This window comes from Ranitomeya variabilis, chromosome 2 (genome assembly GCF_051348905.1).
Source record: "Ranitomeya variabilis isolate aRanVar5 chromosome 2, aRanVar5.hap1, whole genome shotgun sequence".
Lineage (NCBI taxonomy): Eukaryota > Metazoa > Chordata > Amphibia > Anura > Dendrobatidae > Ranitomeya > Ranitomeya variabilis.
In genome coordinates this window covers 1104864138-1104885119 of record NC_135233.1, presented here as the reverse complement: position 1 = coordinate 1104885119, position 20982 = coordinate 1104864138, and the positions used below count along the sequence as shown (strand labels likewise).

Genomic DNA, 20982 nt, shown 5'->3' with positions numbered 1-20982 from the left:
GAGTCACAGAAAATGGGAATAGCCACAATATTGTTTTCCGCTTGAGATAAACATCCAGCTGCATGACTTGTTGATCAAGTCTGCAAATCCAGCTGACTGGTTGTCACTACTTTGCAACCCAAGTGCCAGAGAATAGGCATAGACCAGAGTCTGCCACCTCAAAGGCAGACCTGCCATAGACTCAATATGTCTATTCTTCGAGCCCTTTAAAAGCATTACCTCCAGGAAAGGAAGGGTCATGGTTTTTGATAACCGTGACCGTGGAGAGGTGCACCTGAAAAACAGGAGGTTCCAAAAATGTTAAGATCAGAAACGTAGTGTAGCCGATAGTAGGAGGTAAGGCAGGGAAGCGGTGCATAGGCAATGTCCTTAGGAGCACCAATCATAGCAACTCCAAGAAGATAGTGGCACCCATAGAAAAAGAGAGAGGAGCCTACCAGGAGTGCAGGAGGCAAGCCAGCATCAGCCTGATTAGTTAGAGAGAAAGAGGGCATGGCTGCTGGGAGCCGGCTAGGCCACAATGAGACAAGGGACAAAATTAAAGTCCAAACCTTGACAAAGACCACTGGTGGCCCCAGGTGATCAGAAAGGAAGCAATACAGCCCCCAAGCTGCAGGTTCTCACAAGAATCATCAGCCATCAGGAGAGGATACCCAGCAGTGTAGGGACATGCAAAACAGAAGGAAAATAATCACCAGAACCAGAGCAGGACCGCCGAAAGAACGCAGTGAGCCAGAGAAAAAGGCCCATGCAAGGGACATATTAACAGTCCTGAAGAGGCTTGATCCAGTGACCAGGGAGCCCCAGATTCATCTTCTGCTGCATGCAATGTGTCAAGGTTTGGGAGCAGGCAGGAGACAATAAGACAAATGTCTGTCCGCCCCGGGTACATGATGGCTCACTACATCAAGTTACAGTGGTCCTACCATCCCAACAAGACATACATGCTGACCACTACAGTCTGATATCGCCGTCACTTATTGGGGTGAAACAGAGTGGCCCACACTGTTCTGTTACCGAACCTAAAGAGAAAGGAAAAATAGGTTTGTGTCCGCCTAAAATAAACAGGGAAAAAAACAGGTCTGAAACTCAAACCTGCGTCTGCCATAAGCTAAACTCAGTAGCTTGGTGTCGGCAAGCTAGGTGTAGCTTGCAGGGAGCGCAAACTTTTTTTCTTAAGTTTTATTACTAGTGTCAACTTCCAGACGGCAGTAGACTTCAAGCTATGGTTTAAATGTCCTACATTAAAGAGCCTGAAAAAGAAAACGTGCACCAAACGTGCCTCTATGCTTTACCTCTAATGCAACTGAGCTGCAGTGCCGGACACAACGTGTGGATGTTTTTCTAATCTTGAACAGCCCAAATTCGATATTTAACAACATGGTCAATACTTTGCTTTATTTTCTTGTACTGATCTTGGTTTACATATCCAGGGCTGCGATCACAGTTCTGCTGGCTGCTATTTGTGATCCATTGGAAACTTGGACAGCAGCTGTGACCCCATAGGGATATGTTTAGGGGAATACCTGGGGTCTCAGGGGTAAGGTTTCTCCTTGTGGATGGTGACATACCAGCTCTGGCTTGTCAAGGTAAGGAGGCTTATTCGCCTTAGGATAAAAGCCCAATCAAAACCTCAATGTGCAGACACGGTGTTTCGGGCTATTGGCCCTTCGTCAGTGCAAAGTATACGGATTTGGGGAGGTGAATGACTAGAATTCATCATTCCCCATACTGAGGTCAGTAAGTATCTGCAGTGCTGTAAACGAGGGAGCAGGGAGAGGAAGCTGCAGGAATACTGACTAGTGAACGGTCCTCAGAACACATGCAGTGGATACACCTGTGTGGCCGAATGTACCTCTGTGGCGTACAGGATGTCGATAATTTTGGACAGAACCCCAACGTTCTCGCTTTCATGCTCCTGACAAATCAGCTCAATGTCTCGCAGTTTGCTGAAGTAGAAATCTCGCTCTTTCTCCAGTCCGTCCACAGTCAGCTTCAGTTCCATCAACTAAACAACGGGAAAGAGAGAGACAGTGAGCGACGGGACAGAGGACCCCTCTACAGTCACCACCATCACTACCGTGGAGCTCTACAATACTGCTTTATAACACAGACACCTTCCATCCAGGAGAAGCTTCTATTCATGTCACAGTACAGGGATAATACACACAGTGATGTCACAGTACAGGGATAATGCACACAGTGATGTCACAGTACAGGGATAATACACACAGTGATGTCACAGTACAGGGATAATACACACAGTGATGTCACAGTACAAGGATAATACACACAGTGATGTCACAGTACAGGGATAATACACACAGTGATGTCACAGTACAGGGATAATGCACACAGTGATGTCACAGTACAGGGATAATACACACAGTGATGTCACAGTACAGGGATAATGCACACAGTGATGTCACAGTACAGGGATAATACACACAGTGATGTCACAGTACAGGGATAATACACACAGTGATGTCACAGTACAGAGATAATACACACAGTGATGTCACAGTACAAGGATAATACACACAGTGATGTCACAGTACAGGGATAATACACACAGTGATGTCACAGTACAGGGATAATGCACACAGTGATGTCACAGTACAGGGATAATACACACAGTGATGTCACAGTACAGAGATAATACACACAGTGATGTCACAGTACAAGGATAATACACACAGTGATGTCACAGTACAGAGATAATACACACAGTGATGTCACAGTACAAGGATAATACACACAGTGATGTCACAGTACAGGGATAATGCACACAGTGATGTCACAGTACAGGGATAATACACACAGTGATGTCACAGTACAGAGATAATACACACAGTGATGTCACAGTACAAGGATAATACACACAGTGATGTCACAGTACAGGGATAATACACACAGTGATGTCACAGTACAGGGATAATACACACAGTGATGTCACAGTACAGGGATAATACACACAGTGATGTCACAGTACAGGGATAATACACACAGTGATGTCACAGTACAGGGATAATGCACACAGTGATGTCACAGTACAGGGATAATACACACAGTGATGTCACAGTACAGAGATAATACACACAGTGATGTCACAGTACAGGGATAATACACACAGTGATGTCACAGTACAGGGATAATACACACAGTGATGTCACAGTACAGGGATAATGCACACAGTGATGTCACAGTACAGGGATAATACACACAGTGATGTCACAGTACAGGGATAATACACACAGTGATGTCACAGTACAAGGATAATACACACAGTGATGTCACAGTACAGGGATAATACACACAGTGATGTCACAGTACAGGGATAATACACACAGTGATGTCACAGTACAGAGATAATACACACAGTGATGTCACAGTACAGGGATAATACACACAGTGATGTCACAGTACAGGGATAATACACACAGTGATGTCACAGTACAGGGATAATGCACACAGTGATGTCACAGTACAGGAGTAATACACACAGTGATGTCACAGTACAGGGATAATACACACAGTGATGTCACAGTACAGGGATAATACACACAGTGATGTCACAGTACAGGAGTAATATACACAGTGATGTCACAGTACAGGGATAATACACACAGTGATGTCACAGTACAGGGATAATACACACAGTGATGTCACAGTACAGAGATAATACAGTGATGTCACAGTACAGGGATAATACACACAGTGATTTCACAGTACAGAGATAATACACACAGCGATGTCACAGTACAGGGATAATGCACACAGTGATGTCACAGTACAGAGATAATACAGTGATGTCACAGTACAGGGATAATACACACAGTGATGTCACAGTACAGGGATAATACACACAGTGATGTCACAGTACAGGGATAATGCACACAGTGATGTCACAGTACAAGAGTAATATACACAGTGATGTCACAGTACAGGGATAATACACACAGTGATGTCACAGTACAGGGATAATACACACAGTGATGTCACAGTACAAGGATAATACACACAGTGATGTCACAGTACAGGGATAATACACACAGCGATGTCACAGTACAGAGATATACAGTGATGTCACAGTACAGGGATAATACACACAGTGATGTCACAGTACAGAGATAATACACACAGCGATGTCACAGTACAGAGATAATACACACAGTGATGTCACAGTACAGAGATAATACACACAGTGATGTCACAGTACAAGGATAATACACACAGTGATGTCACAGTACAGGGATAATACACACAGTGATGTCACAGTACAGAGATAATACACACAGTGATGTCACAGTACAAGGATAATACACACAGTGATGTCACAGTACAGGGATAATACACACAGCGATGTCACAGTACAGGGATAATGCACACAGTGATGTCACAGTACAGGAGTAATATACACAGTGATGTCACAGTACAGGGATAATACACACAGTGATGTCACAGTACAGGGATAATGCACACAGTGATGTCACAGTACAGGGATAATACACACAGTGATGTCACAGTACAGAGATAATACACACAGTGATGTCACAGTACAAGGATAATACACACAGTGATGTCACAGTACAGGGATAATACACACAGCGATGTCACAGTACAGAGATATACAGTGATGTCACAGTACAGGGATAATACACACAGTGATGTCACAGTACAGAGATAATACACACAGCGATGTCACAGTACAGGGATAATGCACACAGTGATGTCACAGTACAGAGATAATACAGTGATGTCACAGTACAGGGATAATACACACAGTGATGTCACAGTACAGAGATAATACACAGTGATGTCACAGTACAGGGATAATACACACAGTGATGTCACAGTACAGGGATAATACACACAGTGATGTCACAGTACAGAGATAATACACACAGTGATGTCACAGTACAGGGATAATACACACAGTGATGTCACAGTACAGAGATAATACACACAGTGATGTCACAGTACAGGGATAATACACACAGTGATGTCACAGTACAGGGATAATACACACAGCGATGTCACAGTACAGGGATAATACACACAGCGATGTCACAGTACAGGGATAATGCACACAGTGATGTCACAGTACAGAGATAATACAGTGATGTCACAGTACAGGGATAATACACACAGTGATGTCACAGTACAGAGATAATACACACAGTGATGTCACAGTACAGGGATAATACACACAGTGATGTCACAGTACAGAGATAATACACACAGTGATGTCACAGTAAAGGGATAATACACACAGTGATGTCACAGTACAGAGATAATACACACAGTGATGTCACAGTACAGGGATAAAACACAAAGTGATGTTATGGTACAAGTTTACTACACACAGTGATGTCACAGTACAGAGATAATACACACAGTGATGTCACAGTACAGGGATAATACACACAGTGATGTCACAGTACAGAGATAATACACACAGTGATGTCACAGTACAGGGATAATACACACAGTGATGTCACAGTACAGGGATAATGCACACAGTGATGTCACAGTACAGGGATAATACACACAGTGATGTCACAGTACAGGGATAATGCACACAGTGATGTCACAGTACAGGAGTAATACACACAGTGATGTCACAGTACAGGGATAATACACACAGTGATGTCACAGTACAGGGATAATACACACAGTGATGTCACAGTACAGGGATAATACACACAGCGATGTCACAGTACAGGGATAATGCACACAGTGATGTCACAGTACAGAGATAATACAGTGATGTCACAGTACAGGGATAATACACACAGTGATGTCACAGTACAGAGATAATACACACAGTGATGTCACAGTACAGGGATAATACACACAGTGATGTCACAGTACAGGGATAATACACACAGTGATGTCACAGTACAGAGATAATACACACAGTGATGTCACAGTACAGGGATAATACACACAGTGATGTCACAGTACAGAGATAATACACACAGTGATGTCACAGTACAGGGATAATACACACAGTGATGTCACAGTACAGGGATAATACACACAGTGATGTCACAGTACAGGGATAATACACACAGTGATGTCACAGTACAGGGATAATACACACAGCGATGTCACAGTACAGGGATAATGCACAGAGTGATGTCACAGTACAGAGATAATACAGTGATGTCACAGTACAGGGATAATACACACAGTGATGTCACAGTACAGAGATAATACACACAGTGATGTCACAGTACAGGGATAATACACACAGTGATGTCACAGTACAGGGATAATACACACAGTGATGTCACAGTACAGGGATAATACACACAGTGATGTCACAGTACAGGAATAATACACACAGCGATGTCACAGTACAGAGATAATACACACAGTGATGTCACAGTACAGAGATAATACACTCAGTGATGTCACAGTACAGAGATAATACACACAGTGATGTTATGGTACAAGTTTACTACACACAGTGATGTCACAGTACAGAGATAATACACACAGTGATGTCACAGTACAGGGATAATACACACAGTGATGTCACAGTACAGAGATAATACACACAGCGATGTCACAGTACAGAGATAATACACAGTGATGTCACAGTACAGAGATAATACACACAGTGATGTCACAGTACAGGGATAATACACACAGTGATGTCACAGTACAGGGATAATACACACAGTGATGTCACAGTACAGAGATAATACACACAGTGATGTCACAGTACAGAGATAATACACTCAGTGATGTCACAGTACAGAGATAATACACACAGTGATGTCACAGTACAGGGATAATACACACAGTGATGTCACAGTACAGAGATAATACAAACAGTGATGTCACAGTACAGGGATAATACACACAGTGATGTCACAGTACAGAGATAATACACACAGTGATGTCACAGTACAGGGATAATACACACAGTGATGTCACAGTACAGGGATAATACACACAGCGATGTCACAGTACAGGGATAATACACACAGCGATGTCACAGTACAGGGATAATGCACACAGTGATGTCACAGTACAGGGATAAAACACAAAGTGATGTTATGGTACAAGTTTACTACACACAATGACATCACAATATAATGCACACAGTAACATCACAGTATAAGGACATTGCCTATAATCTAATAGCAAAACAGAAATAAAAGAATGCTGGTAAGACTATAACTGTCAGAAAGGAGGAGAGCAGGGAGGAAGAGCGGTGTTCAGCAGGTGGGAATATGACACTAAACGACATTACAGATGATGATGGAGGATGATGAGCAGCAGAAGACACCATGTATTACAGATAAGGAAGAACAAGTATCGCGACAGGTGAGGAGGAAGGACAGCCACACCATGGACTGTCCAACTAATAGACGGGGGCCACGTGTGACCAGCACCGCTCTCAGCCCTCACCTGCTGATTCAGCTCCGTTATCTGTGAGTCCAGCTCGCTGCCACCGTTCCTGGTAATGGGAGGGTTTCTCTTGATCGGGTGAGACGAGTTCTGTAATCGCGCTGGGGGCTGCATGGTCTTGGGACCTGTGGGAGACGTTCTCTGAGGGACTGCAAAAAAATGGAAAGATGAGAAGAATATATGGTGTCCACCAGATGGAGGACATTGCTAGCGGCTGGACATGAGCGAATATCTTCGGCTCCCTCCATATTCAGCTCGTTAATAGAGCTTACTGAATAGCTTTACAGGGAACCTGGATACTTGGAGTGAGCCGAATAAGGAGGGATCCGACGATATTTGCTCATGTCTACTAGTGGCCTCCAGCACCAAAGAACTTACATCACTATTGGCTTCCAGCACCGAAGACAACAATATCGGCTTTCAGCAGCTCAGACATCACTATCGGCCACCAGCACCGCAGATAACACCATCAGCTCCAAGAACCACAGACACTATTGACCACTAGTGTACCTGATGAGATGATGGTCTTCTTGGGTTTGTTGAAGACCTGGTCTCCAGGGTTGGGCGGAGGTGCCACGTCCTGCCCTTGTCTTGCCAGCATAGGGTCATACTCTTTTCCATCATAGTTGGCATCGAAGAATTTCTTGAACCACTGGACAAACTCAAAATTATCCTGGAACTTCCCCTTCACTAATCGTTCTACAGGGATGATCTGGAAAACAAACAATCTATATCTGAGCAGTCACATGGAAAAGAACATGGTGAGAACGGCAATTCATGGTAGACTCCAGGATGAGACCACCACATACACTGGAGATGTACCGGGAAGCGTACGGATATTCATTTCTGATTCAAATTAGACAAATATTTGGTTCAGACTGAATCGCTTCTACTCAAACCTCAATACTGTAAAGCCGCCCACTGCCCTGAAAACCCTGCAACACCCCGGTCAGTGTATGTGGTGATGGATCTGAGGCTTCTACACATCCAAGTGATTCTGAGAAAAACATTTATGACACATTGTACTTTATGTTATGGCATTTTTTCTGAAAAAAAAAAAATATATACAGTACAGACCAAACGTTTGGACACACCTTCTCATTTAAAGATTTTTCTGTATTTTCATGACTATGAAAATTGTACATTCACACTGAAGGCATCAAAACTATGAATTAACACATGTGGAATTATATACTTAACAAAAAAGTGTGAAACAACTGAAATTATATCTTATATTCTAGGTTCTCCAAAGTAGCCACCTTTTGCTTTGATGACTGCTTTGCACACTCTTGGCATTCTCTTGATGAGCTTCAACAGGTAGTCTCCGGGGAATGGTTTTCACATCACAAGTGTTCCCTGTCAGGTTTAATAAGTGGAATTTCTTGCCTTATAAATGGGGTTGGGCCATCAGTTGTGTTGTGCAGAAGTCTGGTGGATACACAGCTGATAGTCCTACTGAATAGACTGTTAGAAGTTGTATTATGGCAAGAAAAAAGCAGCTAAGTAAAGAAAAACGAGTGGCCATCATTACTTTAAGAAATGAAGGTCAGTCAGTCCGAAAAATTGGAAAAACTTTGAAATTGTCCCCAAGTGCAGTGGCAAAAACCATCAAGCGCTACAAAGAAACTGGCTCACATGAGGAAAGCCTCAGGAAAGGAAGACCAAGAGTCACCTCTGCTTCTGAGGATAAGTTTATCCGAGTCACCAGCCTCAGAAATCGCAGGTTAACAGCAGCTCAGATTAGAGACCAGTTCAATGCCACACAGAGTTCTAGCAGCAGACACATCTCTACAACAACTGTTAAGAGGAGACTTTGTGCAGCAGGCCTTCATGGTAAAATAGCTGCTAGGAAACCACTGGTAAGGACAGGCAACAAGCAGAAGAGACTTGTTTGGGCTAAAGAACACAAGGAATGGACATTAGACAAGTGGAAATCTGTGCTTTGGTCTGATGAGTCCAAATTTGAGATCTTTGGTTCCAACCACCGTGTCTTTGTGCGACGCAGAAAAGGTGAACGGATGGACTCTACATGCCTGGTTCCCACCGTGAAGCACGGAGGAGGAGGTGTGATGGTGTGGGGGGGCTTTGCTGGTGACACTGTTGGAGATTTATTCAAAATTGAAGGCATACTGAGCCAGCATGGCTACCACAGCATCTTGCAGCGGCATGCTATTCCATCCGGTTTGCGTTTAGTTGGACCATCATTTATTTTTCAACAAGACAATGACCCCAAACACACCTCCAGGCTGTGTAAGGGCTATTTGACCAAGAAGGAGAGTGATGGGGTGCTACGCCAGATGACCTGGCCTCCACAGTCACCAGAGCTGAACCCAATCGAGATGGTTTGGGTGAGCTGGACCGCAGAGTGAAGGCAACAGGGTCAACAAGTGCTAAGCATCTCTGGGAACTCCTTCAAGATTGTTGGAAGACCATTCCCGGTGACTACCTCTTGAAGCTCATCAAGAGAATGCCAAGAGTGTGCAAAGCAGTCATCAAAGCAAAAGGTGGCTACTTTGAAGAACCTAGAATATAAGACATAATTTCAGTTGTTTCACACTTTTTTGTTAAGTATATAATTCCACATGTGTTAATTCATAGTTTTGATGCCTTCAGTGTGAATGTACAACGTTCATAGTCATGAAAATACAGAAAAGTCTTTAAATGAGAAGGTGCGTTCAAACTTTTGGTCTGTACTGTATATTTGAAAAAAAAATGTTTTAAAATGTGCAATTTTTTAATTTGAATTTTTATGTCCTTAGCTTAGAGTCATACCACAAAGAAGTTAATAGGTAAAGTTATGTAAGAACATTGTCACAGTAATGTGAATATGCCATATTGTGAATTTAGTTCTAGAAGGTACCATAGCACAGACACACGCTTCAGATTCGACCCCCCCTTTCTCCCACACTGCATTCGCTGATACAAGAACAAAGCCCTATGGCAGACATACTCTCTGCAATGTGTAGCAGCCACTGAGCAGTTTTATGGCTTTGAGCTGCAAGCAGGTCTCCCTACAATACTCATTCCCTCTCCCAACTGGTAATGGTTAGAACTGGTATATAGAAACCATGAGCTTCTATTGTTCTATTAAAGTGATATATAGGGGCACTGATCTGGGCTAGAGATATAAGAATTATATATTCCGGATGTCCATCGATAGATCTATAACCCCCTGAAACCGCTTGAAGCTAAACCCAACGAGTGCAAAGTGCGGGTTTTCCATAAGCGGTTCAGGTATTTACTCCGTGTTTACACTTAAAAGAATCCCCATGATGTGGGGCACATTCTGATCATCGTGTCTTTCGTATACGAGATTCATACAGCAAGCTAGGCATAAAAAATAATTTTCATAATTCTAAGTAAAGGGGAGTTTCAGCCTCTAAGTGAGGTCACCACAGGGGGAGGGCTTTGGTTTTAGGCTAGGAAATAACTGTGTGAAGCAGGAGTCTTGCAGTGTCTTTCGTCCGGTGTTATGATCTGGTGGCCTAGGAGCAGCATGAGACGTACTCTGGAGAAGGTGGTACCTGTACTGACCGCGGACCCTGAACTTAACACCGCAACTAGAAGTAGCCGTGGGATGTTCCTGTCACTCCCTAGACACCTCGACACAGCCGGAGGACGAAATACCCCTAGAGAAAGAAACGGAAAAACTATCTTGCCTCAGAGAAAATCCCCAAAGGATAGACAGCCCCCCACAAATATTGACTGTGAGAGGAGAGGGAATTAACATACACAGACTGAAATCAGGATTTAGCAAAGGAGGCCATTCTAGCTAGATAGAAAGGATAGGACAGAGTACTATGCGGTCAGTATTAAAACACTAGAAAATATCCACCACAGAAAATACAAAATCTCCACATCTAACTAAAGGTATGGAGGGTATATCTGCATCTCCAGAGATACCAGCTTGGATGAGCAAGTCCTTATACAGACCAAGCTGGACAAGACAAAACATAGAAATGCACTGAACTATAAGGCCCACAGCATGTGGACTGCAAAAACAAAGCCAGAACTTATCTTTGTTGAAATGAACAGCAAAGCAAGAGAGACCCAACAGAGATGTGAATCCTCCAGGAACAATGGACAACTGGCACTGACTAAAGGGTGAAACAAAACTAAATAGCCCAGTGGATTGCATTAAGTGGACACACCTGATGAAATGCTGCGATCGAAGACAGCAGCGCTACCACTTATAACCACCGGAGGGAGCCCAAGAGCAGAATTCACAACAGTCCGGGGTCTAGCTGCTGTACAGATGTGTGATATGCATCAAGATGTAGTCCCTCCTCAGCACATGGCCAGCCATTATGATGCAATGACATAACAACCTGTAAGTGTTCTTTTCAATTGTAATCCTTTTTTTTATTTGCAATTGTATTGTACACATGATTTGTCTTCTTTACAATATCTATTTTAGACTTTGTAAACACTGCCTACCTTTTTGGGAGTAAAACATATGAAATTACTAGCTTGTCTTTCCTTGCTCTATAACGAACTGTCACGTCCTCGGAAGTGAATTACGCTACTAATTTGGGTTGGCTCCGGACCCGTTACTATGTAGGAAATCGGAGCTGGTGGCAGCGCATTTGTTTTGTGCGTTTGGGAGGCTTTGTAGCGACGGCGGCGTTGATAATTATTATTCCCTCATGAGTGGGAGTAGTTATAGAGCCATCGCTGCAGTGTGCCCCTTAGCCAGTACAAAGTAAGGCAGCCTTTCTGGCGACTAATTATCCTAGGTGCAGTACCCCAACTGACCTGAGGGTAAAGGGGGTGCCAGAGAGCTGCAAATTCCAAACCGGAACTGGGAAGTGGGATATAGATAAATCCCCATCAGAAGGAACCAGGGGCAACCGGTTCATGACAAATTGGTGTGAGTGGTGGGGATGATAAAGGTATCCTCCGCGTGTACCGTGACACATTGGTGACATACGGTAGGATTCCTGACATGATGGGGGGTTTTTTCGAATATTTAACAGCATTTTTTTTTTTTTCATTTTTTCAATGAAATTTACAAAACCAGATTGGTTAGGGACCTCTTCACATTTCACATTAGTTTATGGGTTTTTCTGATGTTCAGGCTCCCTGCACCCTCCACAGTATTCAAAGCTTCATCTAGAAAGTTTGCTAACCCTTCAGGCGCTTCACAGGAATGAATGAAAAAAGGAAAACTTTTTTGAATATATTTTCTCACTTCACACTGGAAGAAAATTGAGAACCAAGTTTATTGTGCAATTTCTCCTGAGTACGACGATGTCCCATACGTGGCCAGAAATTTTTGTTCGAGCACGCGGGGGGCTTGGAGGAGAAGGAGCGCTATTTGACTTTTGGAGCAAAGTTCTGTGGACGCCAAGTCACAGTAGGAGAGCCCCTGAGGTGGCATAACAGCAGAAACCCCCACAAATGACACCATTTTGGAACCTACCCCCTTCAAGGAATTCATCTAGGGTTGTGATGAGCATTATGGCATTGCATAAAATTACGCTGTGAAAAAGAAAAATTAGTTTTTTTTTTCCGCTAAAATTGTTGTATTATCCTCAATTGTTTTAATTTAAAGGGCAAATCTGAGAAAATGGCCCCATCATATATATATATATATATATATATATATATATATATATATATATATATATATATATATATTTTTTTTTTTTTTTTACACAATTTCTCCTACCTGAATGTGGCAATACTCCACATGTGACTGCACAGTGCTGAGTGGCCACACGACAGGGCTCGGGAGGGAAGGAGCGCTATGTGACTTTTGGAGCTCAGATTATCCTAGAATAGTTTCCAGACTCCATTTGCAGAGCCGCTAGATGCCGGAACAGCGGACACCTCCTCGTGTGACTCAATCATGGAATTTACACTCCTCTGAGAATTAAGCCACAGGTGCAGTGAGGATTTGACCCCATATGTGGTTTCCTGAAACATACACAGTACATGCTGCATAGTGAAAATGGCAGATATGCCATAGTGGTGCCCCATACATTGTAGTGCCCCATACATCGTAGTTCCCTATATACTGAACTGCCCTCACATGTAGTGCCTAATACATTGTAGTTTCCTATACATTGTAGTGCCCGATACATTGTAGCGCCCAATACATTGCAGTGCCCCATACATTGTACTGCCCGTATATTGTAGTACCCCATACATTGTCATTCCCTATACATTGTAGTGCCCCATACATTGCAGTGCCCCATACATTGTAGTGCCCGTACACTGCAGTGCCCCTCACACTAGTGCTTGCACATTGCATTTCCCTATACATTGTTGTGCCCCATACATTGCAGTGCACTATACATTGCAGTGCCCCATACATTGTAGCGTCCCAGAAATTGCAATGCGCCATACATTGCAGTGCCCTATACATTACTGGCAGCTTGTGATTCAGAAGACAGGCACGTGTGTCTCACCACAACAATAACGTCAAATGTGCACACTGACCGTGGTTCAGGCACATTGTGGGCCTTGGATTTGGGAGCACAGATTGCACTGTACTTCTTTTTATGGGAGACACGGCACTTTTCTAGAGCCTTTGTGCTGCCAGTAACTCAGAAGTCTATATTTTCATTAACAGATGATGGACAAGAGCTTCTTTTTTTGTGTTGACCTGAAGATTTTATTGGTGGAATTTTGTTTTGGGAACATAACATTTTAGATCACTTTTAGGGTTCGAGTCACATCTATCCTGTGATCTATGAGCACTTACAGCTGTGGACAAAACTGTTGGCCCCTTCTGATAAAGTAAGAAAACCCCCCCACCGATCACTGAAATATCAGAAACTGACACAAGTAATATTAATCTTACACTTACTAATTAGACTTTGCTTCTTTGCGTCTAAATTTTGGTTTACCAGAAAAAAAAACTAATGTAACAAATGCCCCAGCCTGGGCAACAATTATAGTTCCTTACTTAAAGGGAACCTGTCACCCCCAAAATGGCTGGTGAGATAAGCTCACCGGCATCAGGGGCTTATGTGACCTTTCCGGCGGCTGCGCACTGCAGTACTTTGCTCTGCCCTCAACAGGGCAGACAAAGTACGCCTGCGCCGGAGCCGCGGCGTAAAGACCCGAAGAGGACGTCATGGAACGAAGATGGGAGGCGCCGGAGCAGACCGGAGACACCCATCCGACCGGACCGCACCGGGACCGCCCCTGGGTGAGTATAATCTAACGTCTTTTTCTCCTCTTTCAGGTAACATTGGCAGCTTATCTACAGCATTACAGAATGCATTACAGAATGCTGTAGATAAGCCCCTGATGCCGGTGAGCTTACCTCACCAGCCATTTTGGGGGTGACAGGTTCCCTTTAATATTTTGTTGCATGACCTTTTGAGGCGACCGCTGCAGACAAACGATGCCTGTGCCTCTCAATGAGACTTCTGTCCCCCGTCCACAGCTATTTGGTTACTCGTGTGCAGAGGGCTCCTCGTGTCTCAGGTGTGGAGGCGTCTTCTCCAGACTGCAGGTCTCAGCTCCGTCCACAGATGATCTGTAGGATTTAGATCAGGGTCACAGAAGCCTCTTCAGAAGGATCCGGTACTTTGCTCTCAGCCGTTCTTGGATGTTTTTAGCCAATTTGGGTCACTATCCTGTTGGAGGACCCCTTACCTGCTGCTCAGACGGAGCTTTCGGCAGCATATTTGGCTACAGAATGTCTTGATAGCCTTGAAATTTCATTGTACCATACACAGATTCAGAACCCCCTGCGGCAGTTGACGCGGTCCCAGAACATCTCCAAGCTCCTCCGCATGTCAGAGCAGGTACAAAGTTCTGCTCTTTGCTTCAAATTTGTGACTGTGAACATAGAGCTAATGTGACGTCACAAAGCTCCAGTTCTGTCTCCTCCGTCCACAGGACGTTCTCCCAGAAGCTTAGTGGCTCATCAATGGGCATTGTGGCAAATTCCAGTCTTGATTTTTATGATTGGCTGTCAGCAGAGGTCATCTTCCATGAAGTCCACTTTGGCCCCGACAGCTACAGACGGTGGGACCTGACAGTAATGGACCTTCACCTTGGAGTTCACCTCTAATCTCTTTGGAAATTGTTCTGGGCTCTGTGGTTACCAGTGGTCCAGGGAGATCACCTATAGTCCAACAGACCTTACACTTCTGAATAATATGTGCAGATCTAGTAACAGGAACATCCGGCTGTGTGAAGACATCTTGTAGCCTTTACCTCTAACACGATTGTCTTTTTAATCTCATGAGACAACTCTCTCCTCAGCTTTCTTTGCTCCATGTTCAGTGTGATGATACCATGATAACAAACAGCACAATGACTACTTTTCATCCTGTAAAAGGAAAACTGACTGATCACAAGTTTGTAGACTCCTGTGATGATGTAATTGATAGGTTGAACTCGATGGTCTGAAGTCTACCTTCAACCTTAAAACTAAAGCTAATCGAAGTTTCCATCTTAAGTCTCGGAAATCCATGATTCAGATGATACGCTCTACCGATCTATTCGTTATAATGATGCTAGAGTTACTCTAGATCCCATCTGGACTCTGTTCAGCAGTGTCTGTCTTTTCAAAGGTTCCTATGGTCTATGAGAGACCGTGCTGGTATATGCTTAAAAAAATAGATACCGCCGGATTATAGGCCAGAGTCCAAAGTGACTCCATCTACCTCATTCTAGTGACTGTTTGTTGTGGTACCTTTGAATGGATCACGTATTTTAGTGATTTATATGGAGATCCCCATGTAAAGTGCTCAGCGTAGAGCGCAGGATAAATGTGATCTGATCCTAATTGCGATCTTCAGAGGCAGAAATATTACTATTATTATTTATTTATATAGCACCATTAATTCCATGGTGCTGTACATGAGAAGGGGTTACATCAAAATACAAATATCACTTACAGTAAACAAACTAACAATGACAGACTGGTACAGAGGGGAGAGGACCCTGCTGAATAGTTGTTCTATTTTACATAACCCTATCCTTGGCAACTCCAACCATTGTTTTGGCAAAGACTTAAATTCGGCACCTCTAAGTCTTCGTCTCACAGGATTATCACAGACTCTCTATGACCGACCTCTGAAGACATCACTGCTCTCTGCAATCTCCACAATGTGGTAGCTGCATTTCCTGTTTGGGCTTTTACAGTGTCTATGACTCATCTGTGACTTCACAACCATGGTCTCTTATGATTGGCTGTACTATAGGGTGGGGTCACTGCTAAGCATTATTGGTAATCTCGTTGTGATGCACACAAGATCGTGTGATCCTTTTCCGACTTATGCTAGCTGGAAAGTGTTGTGGCCATATTAGGTGATTTGTCTGAATTAAAATCGAAGAATATTCAGATTTGCAAACTCAATTCATGCCAGGGTAAATGTACAGTGCTCAGCAAAAAAAAGTACACCCTCTTTGAAAATAAATATTTGAATTAATATCTCCCTAAACATATGAACAATTAACACAATTTTCACAACTCTGAGCCTCATTCTTTAACCCATAACATGAAAGTAATGTAAATAATAGAACTTTCATTACAAAATCTTCAATTTCACTGAAATTAGTTGATGTAAAAATTAGGTCACACTGGACGAACCAGGGATCTACAAAAACGCCTAACGCCTGCAGTGAGACCTGGTGGTGGCAGTGTCACTACAGTTCGGGGCACACGAGCTGCTGGTGTCAGGGGGGGGCCACATGAGCCGCAGGTGTAAAGGGGGAACATGAGCTGCCGATGTCAGAGAGGGGAGGTGGCACATGACCTGTCGGTCTCGGGTGGCACATGTGCTGCCGGTGTCAAGAGGGGGGAACATGACCTGCCGGTGTCAGGGGGCACATGTGCCACTGGTATCGTGGGGTATGTGGGCTGATGGTGTTGAGGTGCACAAGTTGCTGGTGTCAGCGGGCACATGAGCTGCCGATGTCAGGGGTGGAGGCCCAATGAGCCACAAGTTTAAAGGGGGAACACGAGCTGCCAATGTCAGAGAGGGGAGGGGGCACATGAGCTGCCAGTCTCGGGTGGCACATGTGCTGCCGGTGTCAGGAGGGGGGCACACGAGCTGCCGGTGTCAGGGGGGAGGCCACATGAGCCGCAGGTATAAAGGGGGAACACGAGCTGCCAATGTCAGAGAGGGGAGGGGGCACATGAGCTGCCAGTCTCGGGTGGCGCATGTGCTGCCGGTGTCAGGGTGGGGGCCACAAGAACTGCCAGTGCCAGGGGGCACATGTGCCACTGGTATCGTGGGGTATGTTGGCTGATGGTGTTGAGGTGCACAAGTTGCTGGTGTCGGGAGGCACATGAGCTGCCGGTGTCGGGGGGCACATGAGCTGCCGATGTCGGGGGGCACAAGAACTGCCGATGTCAGTGGGGGGACGGACGGACTCAAGAGCCGCTGGTATTGGGGGGGCATATGAGCTGTTGATGTCGGGGGGCACATTAGCTGCTGGTGTCAGGGGCTACATGTCATGGATGGGATCATGAAGTCACAGATGACTTGCTCTATAGTAGCAGAGAAGATGCCGCCATCACTTCGGGCCCTCAGTAGACAACACTTTTTCTCCAACCTGACAATGGCACAAAACTCACAACTGCTGCATTTCTGAAGAAGAACAGGTGACAGTGACTCAGTAGCCAAGTGTCTCCTGATCTGACACCGGACACCTATGGGGAGTTCTGGCAACAAGTTGTCACCACTCTCCATCCGGCATCCAGGCTCTAAAAGAGAGAATTCAGAAGAATGGAGAAAGATGCAATATGTCACCTCCTTGTTCGTTTCAGCCCTAGAAGACTCGGTGCCTCCTCACACATCATGGAGGTCACATACAATACTGGATGGAGGAGTTATTGGCGGGGGGTGTACTCATTTTTGCATCAACTAGTTTGATTAAAACTGAAGATTTTGTAATGAAAGTTATATTATAACCTCACTGTTTGATTTGGGAATGTTCTATGCTCTAGCTCTATGTTCTAGATCAGAATTGTCAAAATTAGGGAAATTGTTCTTGTCTTCAGTGAGATAATGATTAAAATCTTACGTTTGACCGGGGGTGTACTCATTTATGGAGATCACTGTCCCTGTACATGCAGCATATACTCCATACCTTGTCAACACCCATCTTCTTGAAGGCAGCCTGCAAGACCTTGAAGTTGTGGATGAACTCGTGCTCCAGTTTCGCCTGGAATTTCACTTTCTTCAGTAAAATGCATCCGGGGAAGAGCATGTCCATGAACTGACAGTAGGCGGCCCCTGTGAAGACACAACCGAGGTTTAAGAGACGCGACCGAGGATGAGGAGACGCGACCGAGGATGAGGAGACGCGACCGAGGATGAGGAGACGCGACCGAGGATGAGGAGACGCGACCGAGGATGAGGAGACGCGACCGAGGATGAGGAGACGCGACCGAGGATGAGGAGACGCGACCGAGGATGAGGAGACGCGACCGAGGATGAGGAGACGCGACCGAGGATGAGGAGACGCGACCGAGGATGAGGAGACGCGACCGAGGATGAGGAGACGCGACCGAGGATGAGGAGACGCGACCGAGGATGAGGAGACGCGACCGAGGATGAGGAGACGCGACCGAGGATGAGGAGACGCGACCGAGGATGAGGAGACGCGACCGAGGATGAGGAGACGCGACCGAGGATGAGGAGACGCGACCGAGGATGAGGAGACGCGACCGAGGATGAGGAGACGCGACCGAGGATGAGGAGACGCGACCGAGGATGAGGAGACGCGACCGAGGATGAGGAGACGCGACCGAGGATGAGGAGACGCGACCGAGGATGAGGAGACGCGACCGAGGATGAGGAGACGCGACCGAGGATGAGGAGACGCGACCGAGGATGAGGAGACGCGACCGAGGATGAGGAGACGCGACCGAGGATGAGGAGACGCGACCGAGGATGAGGAGACGCGACCGAGGATGAGGAGACGCGACCGAGGATGAGGAGACGCGACCGAGGATGAGGAGACGCGACCGAGGATGAGGAGACGCGACCGAGGATGAGGAGACGCGACCGAGGATGAGGAGACGCGACCGAGGATGAGGAGACGCGACCGAGGATGAGGAGACGCGACCGAGGATGAGGAGACGCGACCGAGGATGAGGAGACGCGACCGAGGATGAGGAGACGCGACCGAGGATGAGGAGACGCGACCGAGGATGAGGAGACGCGACCGAGGATGAGGAGACGCGACCGAGGATGAGGAGACGCGACCGAGGATGAGGAGACGCGACCGAGGATGAGGAGACGCGACCGAGGATGAGGAGACGCGACCGAGGATGAGGAGACGCGACCGAGGATGAGGAGACGCGACCGAGGATGAGGAGACGCGACCGAGGATGAGGAGACGCGACCGAGGATGAGGAGACGCGACCGAGGATGAGGAGACGCGACCGAGGATGAGGAGACGCGACCGAGGATGAGGAGACGCGACCGAGGATGAGGAGACGCGACCGAGGATGAGGAGACGCGACCGAGGATGAGGAGACGCGACCGAGGATGAGGAGACGCGACCGAGGATGAGGAGACGCGACCGAGGATGAGGAGACGCGACCGAGGATGAGGAGACGCGACCGAGGATGAGGAGACGCGACCGAGGATGAGGAGACGCGACCGAGGATGAGGAGACGCGACCGAGGATGAGGAGACGCGACCGAGGATGAGGAGACGCGACCGAGGATGAGGAGACGCGACCGAGGATGAGGAGACGCGACCGAGGATGAGGAGACGCGACCGAGGATGAGGAGACGCGACCGAGGATGAGGAGACGCGACCGAGGATGAGGAGACGCGACCGAGGATGAGGAGACGCGACCGAGGATGAGGAGACGCGACCGAGGATGAGGAGACGCGACCGAGGATGAGGAGACGCGACCGAGGATGAGGAGACGCGACCGAGGATGAGGAGACGCGACCGAGGATGAGGAGACGCGACCGAGGATGAGGAGACGCGACCGAGGATGAGGAGACGCGACCGAGGATGAGGAGACGCGACCGAGGATGAGGAGACGCGACCGAGGATGAGGAGACGCGACCGAGGATGAGGAGACGCGACCGAGGATGAGGAGACGCGACCGAGGATGAGGAGACGCGACCGAGGATGAGGAGACGCGACCGAGGATGAGGAGACGCGACCGAGGATGAGGAGACGCGACCGAGGATGAGGAGACGCGACCGAGGATGAGGAGACGCGACCGAGGATGAGGAGACGCGACCGAGGATGAGGAGACGCGACCGAGGATGAGGAGACGCGACCGAGGATGAGGAGACGCGACCGAGGATGAGGAGACGCGACCGAGGATGAGGAGACGCGACCGAGGATGAGGAGACGCGACCGAGGATGAGGAGACGCGACCGAGGATGAGGAGACGCGACCGAGGATGAGGAGACGCGACCGAGGATGAGGAGACGCGACCGAGGATGAGGAGACGCGACCGAGGATGAGGAGACGCGACCGAGGATGAGGAGACGCGACCGAGGATGAGGAGACGCGACCGAGGATGAGGAGACGCGACCGAGGATGAGGAGACGCGACCGAGGATGAGGAGACGCGACCGAGGATGAGGAGACGCGACCGAGGATGAGGA

The 20982-nt window shown here is 46.5% G+C and overlaps 1 protein-coding gene across 9 annotated transcripts in view; it reads right to left on the bottom strand.

Moving 5' to 3' along the window:
- MAPRE3 (microtubule associated protein RP/EB family member 3) overlaps positions 1 to 20982 on the bottom strand; it is a 118112-nt gene that overhangs the window by 8792 nt on the left and 88338 nt on the right. For all 9 annotated transcript variants that reach the window (XR_013222011.1, XM_077291902.1, XM_077291903.1 and 6 more), the window contains 4 exons: positions 18490 to 18635; positions 7936 to 8137; positions 7426 to 7574; positions 1856 to 2008 (listed from right to left, as the gene is read on the bottom strand). Coding sequence is in view for 8 of the 9 variants with exons in the window: in XM_077291902.1 (XP_077148017.1) it covers positions 1856 to 2008; positions 7426 to 7574; positions 7936 to 8137; positions 18490 to 18635 (650 nt within the window). In the remaining variant the exon portion in view is untranslated. The remainder of the gene's footprint in view (positions 1 to 1855; positions 2009 to 7425; positions 7575 to 7935; positions 8138 to 18489; positions 18636 to 20982) is intronic.